At 37.4% G+C, this 8,996-nt stretch overlaps 1 protein-coding gene across 1 annotated transcript; it reads left to right on the top strand.

The window, feature by feature from the left end:
- Positions 1-479: 479 nt before the first annotated feature.
- Positions 480-4,230, top strand: LOC113352893. The gene is made up of 4 exons (XM_026596647.1): positions 480-2,713; positions 2,849-3,157; positions 3,262-3,355; positions 3,460-4,230. The coding sequence occupies exons 1-4, from the start codon at positions 480-482 to the stop codon at positions 4,228-4,230; spliced, it is 3,408 nt and encodes a 1,135-aa protein (XP_026452432.1).
- The last annotated feature ends 4,766 nt before the right edge of the window (positions 4,231-8,996 follow it).

The raw sequence follows: 8,996 nt of genomic DNA, 5'->3' as shown, positions 1-8,996 counted from the left end.
TGGTTCAGATTTATGTTATTGTTGAAGATTTTAAAATCTAACTCCCTCAAGACTCTCTATAACTATAAAATGGATTCAGAGTTTAGAGATAACTCTCATAGTCTCATATCAATCCCCCCTCTTTTCAATTTAGTTAAAAGAGTCACTTTTCCTTCTTGATTTTACTGATCTGTGCTCTTTTTGTTTGTCTACTACCAGGTTTCCAACGGAGCTGGAAAGGGCTTTGATGTGACGAATTTCTGGTAATTGCGCTCCAATCCTTAACTTATGCCTATTTTTCTCACTAATTTGACTTGCATAGGTTGCTAAAAATTTTAATTTGGATACTATAGATTCATATTATCTGTTTGTTGGTTTGACTTTAATCTAAGATCTCTTCTTGTTTCGCAGAAATTTTGTTTCTCTAATCCATAGTTGTTCTGCACCTCCTTTTACGGACTCTCATAGATTGTCTTCTGTTTACTCTTTATGTTCATATGATGGATTTCCAAGACTTCACAATTATTGACAAGAGCTGGATAGGACTTCCAAGAGACCACGATGCATTCAAAGCAGGAGTTCGAAATTTCATAGACTATGCGAGCTGGGATTTAGAACCCGACCAGAAAATATTTTGTCCTTGTAAGGATTGCAATAACAATAAGAGAGAGCTTGTGTCTGTAGTGCACGGACATATTCTGTGGAATGGCTTTATGCCGGGATATGTCGATTGGGTATACCATGGAGAAGGGGAAGACCAGGTGAGGGAAACAACCAATACTGGAAATGTGGTGCAGGACGACGATGAAGAAATGTCTGATTTGCTGCAAGAAATGAACTATGACGCCTCCAATTTTTACAAGTTGCTGAACGATGCGCAGGTGTCACTATATCCTGGCTGTGAAAAGTTTTCAAGATTATCCTTCATTGTGCACTTGCTTCATGTCAAGTCCCTCGGTGGATTGAACATCAAGGGGTTTGATGCGTTGTTGAGTCTCTTGACCAAAGCCTTTCCGGATGCCAAACTACCAAAGAATTTTTATGATGCTAGAACAACAATCAAGGGCTTGGGGCTTGGCTACATTTTGATCGATGCTTGCGAGAATGATTGTGTTTTGTTCTGGAAAGAGAATGCAGATAAAACTTCTTGCCCGGTATGTCATGCTTCAAGATGGAAAACTACTGAATTGAATGTGGATAACGAATCAATCAGAAGAACACCAAGAGGTAAAAACATTCCAGTAAAGCAATTGCGGTACTTCCCATTAAAGCCAAGACTTCAGAGGTTATTTATGTCTTCAAAGACCGCTTCTTATATGCGATATCATGCCAAAAGACGTCCCAAAGATGGAGTTTTGAGGCATCCAGTTGATGCAGAGACATGGAAGACCTTTGATAAGAAGCACCCAGAGTTTGCAGCTGATCCTCGCAATGTAAGACTTGCATTAGCAACTGATGGGATGAATCCGTTTGGGAATATGTTGCATCCACATAGTACATGGCCAGTTGTTCTCATCAGTTATAACTTACCACCGTGGTTGTGTATGAAAGAGGAAAATTTTATCTTGTCTATGATAATTCCTGGACCCAAATCCCCAGGAAACGACATCGATGTGTATTTGCAACCACTCATAGAGGAATTGAAGGAATTGTGGGATGAAGGTGTTGAAACTTACGATATTTCAAAGAAAGAGAATTTTAAATGTCGTGCAGCATTACTTGGCACCATCAGTGATTTCCCTGCACTAGCTATGCTTTCCGGGTGGAGCACCAAAGGGGAATTTGCTTGTCCGTGCTGTGGGCCTGACCGATGTTCAGAACGACTGAGCAATGGGGGCAAGTATTGTTACATGCATCATCGTCGATACTTGCCTGCTGGTCATCATTGGCGCCACCAGAAGTCAGCCTTTGATGGAGAGAAAGAACTTCGAGAACCACCACATCTGATGAATGGGGATGAAATTGCTCAACAGCTGGCTCATTTTCGACAAGTTCAGTTTGGTAAGAACGCCAAACAGACTGGTCTGACAGAAATAACACCAGTTACTTTTGAACACAACTGGAAAAAAAAGAGCATATTTCATGAGTTGCCGTACTTAAGCTCAATTATATGTTTTCATAATGTCGATGTGATGCACGTTGAGAAGAATATTTGTGAAACTGTATTGGGCACAGTGATGAATGTAGAAGGGAAAACGAAAGACAATCTTAAGGCCCGGTTGGATCTGATGGACTGGGGATTACGGCCGAGTTACAGTTATTTGAGACAAGAGGGAGATAAAATAGTGGTGCCAACAGCTTCTTTTGTCATGTCGCCCAAAGAGAAGGAATCTTTTTGTAGAACTTTGAAGGATATTAAGGTTCCCGATGGATACTCATCAAATATTTCTCGGTGTGTGAACGTTAAGGATCGAAAGATTATGGGTCTGAAAAGTCATGACTATCATGTATTAATGGAATATTTATTTCCTATTGCCTTACGTGGACACTTGGATGGGGATATATTGGAAGCACTGAGTGAGTTATGTATGTTTTTTAAAGTGTTGTGTACACGGGTTCTCAAGATAGAGGATCTGGATAAACTACAAGATAGTATCGCAATTACTTTGTGCAAGTTGGAAAGAATATTCCCCCCATCTTTTTTTGTTGTGATGATGCATTTGCCCATTCATCTAACACAACAAGCAAAGGATGCAGGTCCAGTTCAGTATCGGTGGATGTATCCGATCGAGAGGTAAGGGTATTCATTTATTTTATGTGCAACATTTGTCTAATTACATTGACGACTTGGGTGAATATTTCTTTTTGTAATTTTTTTTATACAATCACTATTTTTGCATCCTTTGAAGTCTTACTGTAATTACTTTAGGTATCTGCGTAAGTTGAAGTCTTATGTGCGGAATAAAGCTTGCCCCGAAGGATCGATGGCTGAAGCATACCTTATAGATGAATGTATCACTTTTTGTACGCGTTACTTGAATAGTGTTGTTACAAAATTTAATAAACTTGAAAGGAATGAGGATGATGAGGCGCCACAACCTGATGATCGATTAATAGTTTTCAAACAATCCGGTAGGCCCGTTGGAGCTGAAACTTGGGGACAGCTTACGGAGTCAGAGATGAAACAAATCCAACTTTATGCTTTGCTGAATACCAAAGAAGTGCAGCCATATGAGGAGTGCGCGTGCTATTTATTTGTGTTTTTATAGCCATTAACTTGTTCAAGATCTAGTAATATTTTAGCAGTGTTGTGGTTAACTATGTTAAGCGCTGCACCTGCAGGGAACACAAAAGTGAGCTGCAAAGCCGTGGCTTAAGAGACGCCGACGTTAATAGAAGACACATCAAAGAGTTTCCTGATTGGTTTGCAACTAAAGTAAGTACCGATATATCATTGTAACACAATTTCTTTTGCGATTTTAATGACTTTCACTTCGTTTTTTTCGTCATTGATAAACATCTCTATGCATGTATGAATAGATATACCAATTGCATAAAAAAGGTCAGGTGAGTGATGAACTATATTCGTTGAGTCAAGGTCCTGCTAAAGAATGTTTGAGTTACAATGGCTACATTATCAATGGGTTTAGATTTCATACAAGAGAGTGGGAGAGTCGACGAAAGTCACAGAATAGTGGACTGTGTGTCCCTCGGGAAGACGAAGGTGTAGCTGAAGATGAAAATGATTTTTATGGAGTTGTGAATAATATTATCGAGGCACGGTATGTGGGTCAACTCCGAGTTCTTCTTTTCAAATGCGATTGGAGACCGATTGCAGGAACAGATGAGTTTGGATTTACTAGTGTCCATATGAATAGAAGATATTATGTGAATGAACCGTTTATTTTAGCATCTCAAGCACAACAGGTTTTCTATATCAATGATGTATATAATAAACAAAATGAAGTGGTTATAAAAACGCAACCTCGTCGGTCTTTCAATATTCCAGAAATAGATTCGGATGGGGAGACTGAAACAGAAAGCTCGACTTCTAGTGAGGCATATCAAGAATGGCATTCAAGCTATTCGATAAAAGATCTTAGAGGAGAGCCACATCAGGATCGCAGTGACAGTTTTGTTTGGGATAGGAACGACGTTCCCCCAGAAACTATCAGTCGTGCTGCAGCAGCAGTAGCTTGTCGAAGCCAAGAAGATGAAGAGGAAAATGACACGGATGCCGTTTACACCTCTGATGATGAGGATGAGTATGAATTTGATGATAATAACAACCGCGATGATATGGAATTTTAATAGTGGTGAGTATCATTTCATCTTATTGATCTAATAAAAGTTTTCCCCTTTGTGATGCTTGGATTATTTTGAATTTAAGTTTAATCTATGATGAGTTAGTTACTGAGTTATCTATATGTTGTAGGACTTGTCCAGTTATCGACTGCAAATGCCTTGCAAAATGGACGGGTTTCTATGTTTCTCTTATTGGGGTGGGGTGTTGCGAGGCTATCACCTGTTAGAAGTAGAATTTTTTTCCCTGCGAAAGTTGAGTTATGAAACTACTTTGACATAGGGTACTTGGCAATTTGGGAAGACATGACAGTTCATATTTTTAATCTTGTAAACTTCTCTTTCACGATTCCCACTTTTAATCTTTTGTAAACTTTAAGAGTGTTTCAAGACATTCATTTTCTTGAACCATTTCCATGAATGATAATCTAACCGGAGTCTTGTAAGGATCTAATTAAGTTACACATTTCACTGTGAGAACTTTTTTCATGCCTAACAGTGACTGCCATCTTAACAGTTAAGGAAGATTAGTTGTTCAAATTCCTTGACTTAAAATCACAATTTAATGTTTTCAAAAAGACTGATTAAGAATGAGTGAGATAGTAAATCAAGAACAAGTATTTATAATTTATCAAATTCTTATTTAATTAATGAAGACTCAATGAAATTTCAGAGGATACTCTTACCCTTACCCTTCCCCTTGTATTTTATTTAATCTAACTTTGGTTCCAACAAGTAATACTGTAGGTGATTTCTTGTCATCCGAATTAAAATATTCAAAACAAGAGCAGAAAACATCCAGCTATTTTTTTTTTTAAAGCAAGCTATTTACAAAAGAATGAGAAACATAACTGCAAAGAGCCTCAAACTTTTAATTTAAATGTTAACAGGTGTTTTAACATTAACAATTAACATAATCTAGTTGGTGTATTTGGGTGCTCAAACCTTTGGCAATCACAGTTGCTGGTTTAGTTTCCGAAGTCTTAAGCAACTATGCAATAGGTTAATTGTGCAAGCTTAGTTTCCGAAGAGTTTGGAAACTAGTGCATTATATGTAGTTGGCATATCTTTGTTACTGAAGAGTTTGGAAACTAATGAAACCTATAGTTGCGATTGACGTGTTGTCAAACTATATAGGAACTAAGAGTTGCCTTAGCCTAGTTCCCAAAGCATCAGGCTACTAGTATATTTCATGTAGTTGGCATATAATTGTTGCTAAAGAATTCAGATTCTAATAAAAACGGTAGTTGTGTGCAGATTGTTGCGGAAGTATATAGGAACTACTAGTTTCCTTTGACTTTTTTCGATATCATTTGGCAACTAATAGTTGCGAGATTTTAGTGGCATTTGCTAGGATTTTTTGTAGTGACTCGTCCTGAAGAAAACCCCACTTAGGGTGCAGTCTCGTAACCATAATCCCTATAGGTAAAAGGGATAAGAGGCTGTGAAAACAACTGGTTGTTGTTAAGACTGGATGGGAGGAACTAACCTTGTATGGTAGAAGTACGCCTCCTTGAAGGATCAACCAGGGGGGAGGTAAGGGCGGCACCCTCCATTAGGGAGATGATAAGTGTCTTAAGACACAAATTTCATGAGGCTTTTTATTCGCAAGGGTATTAAGGCTTGTCATATTTGTGCAACAATCCTGAAGAGGCAATAATACAAAAGAAAAAGATAAGACGAGATCAATGGGTTTTCGCACGAAAGTGCGAGGACGTCTTGCGATTTCGTCGCACGACGGCAATGTCATGGGGCTTTATTTTCGCAAGAATATTTAGGCCTGTCATATTGTCACAACATTCCTGAAGAGGCCACAATACAAAAGAAAAAGTTGAGACAAGATCAATGGGTTTTTGCATGAAAGTGCAAGGACGTCCTGCGATTTTGTCGCAACGACAAGAGGTGGCATAATAAGACCTTTAATTAGGAAGGCCAAATAAGACCACACAGTAATGATATTTTTAAGACAATCAAAATTCACTTCGCATAAGATTGCGAAATTATACATAATTAACTGCGAAATTGAGGCACAAAATAAGAAAAAATTATAAAATCTCTCATTTGGATACAAATAACAGAGGCAAGTATGAGAATGAAATTAGAAAATGTTATTTGTCTCCATATGATAGATTTACACAAAAATTCAAAAATTAATGATTATATTGATTAACTGTATTGCAAGGAAGAATTGTTTTAATGAATGCAGGTCAAAATGAAAGAAACACAAACATACAGAAAGAAGGAATACATGTACAAGTATTACAAAGGATCAAAGAAAGAAGCAAAGACTACTTCTTAGTTGATTCTTCATCATCTTCATCAGACTTGTTCCCTTCTTCGTCTGCGTCAGAATCTTCATCACCATCAGATTCTTCATCATCAGTTTCGCTACCAGAAATAATCAGACTGGGAGTATTCTGTGGGATCTCCTCCAAGAGACAAGGATAATCAGAATGAGGGATACTATGGTCGTCACAAACCATTTGGATAGTTTGATTGCGAAAATGCATAGCATCATTCTTAAAGTTCGCAACAGTGATCTTGATTTGATTCTTTAATCTAGAATACTTGTCGTTGCGAAAAGAAAGATTCTTTGCAAAGAATCAGAAAAGAGGCCAGAAAAGAATCAGAAAAGAGGCCAGAAAGCTTAGCGAATTGGCTATCTCCCATTCCTTGCAAAGAATCAGAAAAGAGGCCAGAAAGCTTAGCCATAGAAGATTCAGGTGGAGAATCTTCAATTGCGGCAAGATCATCATTATCCTCATCATCCTTGTCACTTTCAAAATTTTCATGAGAAGGAATAATTGAAGGAGAAGAAGAACGTATTTTTCTCTTCTTTGAAGGAGGAGCAATTGATTTTTTCCCTGCGAAGAGCACCCTTGCCTTTATCACCAGTCTTCGCAACATTGGCAGGCTCTTCTATTTCAGCAATAATCTTCACACACAAATAGAAGTAAGAAATGGAGGCAACAGTATACTGTTTAAAATCATAAAGGGATATTTCTTACCTCATCTGTGTATGAACGAAGAGATAATAAGGTACTAGCCTTCCCAGTCCTGTTATAACTATCTTTCAGTTTTTGAATCTGTAAAATGTCGCAAGGGTCAGCGAACAAAAGAATAAAGACAAATAAAGAAATAAAAAGTAAGCGAAACTGGAAGAAACATACCTCTTTCTCCTTGTCGGGCCAAGAGAATACCCAAGGTTTATAGGTAGCGAGATTCTCATGAAGAATATTTGATCCAGCGATATAAGGACCTTTTAGCATCAAGGGAAAAACACACCATTTATCATCTTTGGATTGGCGAGGAGTTGTGTTCTTACCAGAATGTCAATCAATATCTTGCATAAGTATTTTCGCTTCATCAATGTTATCTTTCCTTTTCAAACAAATACCCCAACGAGTATTATCTTTCTTCATAGAGATCAATTCATAATTTTCAAAAAAGCTCTCTACTGTATATTTCTCAGCAATTATCTCCAAGTCTGCGAATTTAGGATCCCTAAGTTCTTTGGAGTACAGAGATCCTTTACCAGCAGCACAGTTAGCGAACTCTAACATCAGACGGATGCAATCCCCACTCAATTGAAAGATAGCTCGCGAAAATCCCGAGTGAGCGAGAATTTCATAAAATAGGGGAATATCTGGATCATAAAGAGGAATGGGAAGACCTGCGAGAATTTGACCAAGCGAAATTATGATTGGTTGACCATCACAATATTGATCAGAAAAAAGTTTGATAGAAACAATTGACTTGGCACTTTCACCAGGAATGGTAGAAAGTGTGAAACCTTTCTCTGCAAGATCTTTTTGGACGTCTTTTAAGTTTTTCTCATGTCTATGGCCAGTTGGAGGCATATTTGAATATAGAATATGAGAATGAATGAAAAGTAAAAAGATTGAAGAAGGAAGGGTTACAGTAGCGGAACTTACGGAAGAACAATAGAGTTGCAGAGATGAGAAAATAAAAAGAGAAGAGAAAGTAAAAATAAAGTGGAAAGAAGAATATATAAAGAAGATTTTTTACTCGAAGAAATAAACACTATTAAGACGAGAAGACATGAGCAGTTGAAAAGCAGCGGTTATAGAAGACGTGTCAAGAAATAGATGGAAGGAAGAATACGTGTGATAAATGCAGAATATGAAGAGATAAACAATTGCGGCATTTCTCACATCAATCTCTACTTTCCAGAGAAGATATGAGAAGAGGCAAGATGTAGGATCAGAATTTCGCAACAATAATATTTCAGCGAAATTGTCAACAAAACAACACAACAGCGTCGCAGAACAATTTCAGAAACTATATAATAAACGACGTCAGCTAAAATCATGAGAAAGATGTGATGATCCTGCGAAAATTAGAGAGTTTGCGAGATTAACATTTGTAAGGTTGCGAGAATGTCGCAAGCCATATCTGAAAATAAAGGACAGATTAGTTGTCATCCGCTATGTATTTCCCTATAAATAGTCGTTCAACTGTGAAGAAAAGGGAAGAGAGATCTCTTTGAGTAAGAAACAAGTAAATAGGAAAGAGAAAATCTAGAGCATTAGTTATTCTTGATTCCTTTATCTTTTCTTGTAAGATTGTTTAAAGATTCATCAATAAAATTAAGATTGTTAATCTAAAATGAGTTGAGTGTCAATGAAATCATATGAGGGGTGTAGTGTAAGATTTTCTGCAACTACAATGTTCGGACAAAATCTGAAGTTTTCTTTTGATTTGTTTTTCTTTCAGTCGTGGGATCAACTGATCAGGTGGTTGAGCCTAGAAAG

The sequence above is a fragment of the Papaver somniferum genome, chromosome 2, assembly GCF_003573695.1.
Source record: "Papaver somniferum cultivar HN1 chromosome 2, ASM357369v1, whole genome shotgun sequence".
Taxonomy (NCBI): Eukaryota; Viridiplantae; Streptophyta; class Magnoliopsida; order Ranunculales; family Papaveraceae; genus Papaver; species Papaver somniferum.
This window is presented reverse-complemented; position numbering and strand designations above follow the sequence as displayed.

Excerpts from the sequence above, each read along its gene's own strand:
- LOC113352893 (XM_026596647.1), top strand. The coding sequence starts at position 480 with ATGGATTTCCAAGACTTCACAATTATTGACAAGAGCTGGATAGGACTT. Across the intron at positions 3,158-3,261 it reads GAAGTGCAGCCATATGAGGA|GGAACACAAAAGTGAGCTGC; the intron begins GTGCGCGTGCTA and ends CTGCACCTGCAG. Across the intron at positions 3,356-3,459 it reads CTGATTGGTTTGCAACTAAA|ATATACCAATTGCATAAAAA; the intron begins GTAAGTACCGAT and ends ATGTATGAATAG.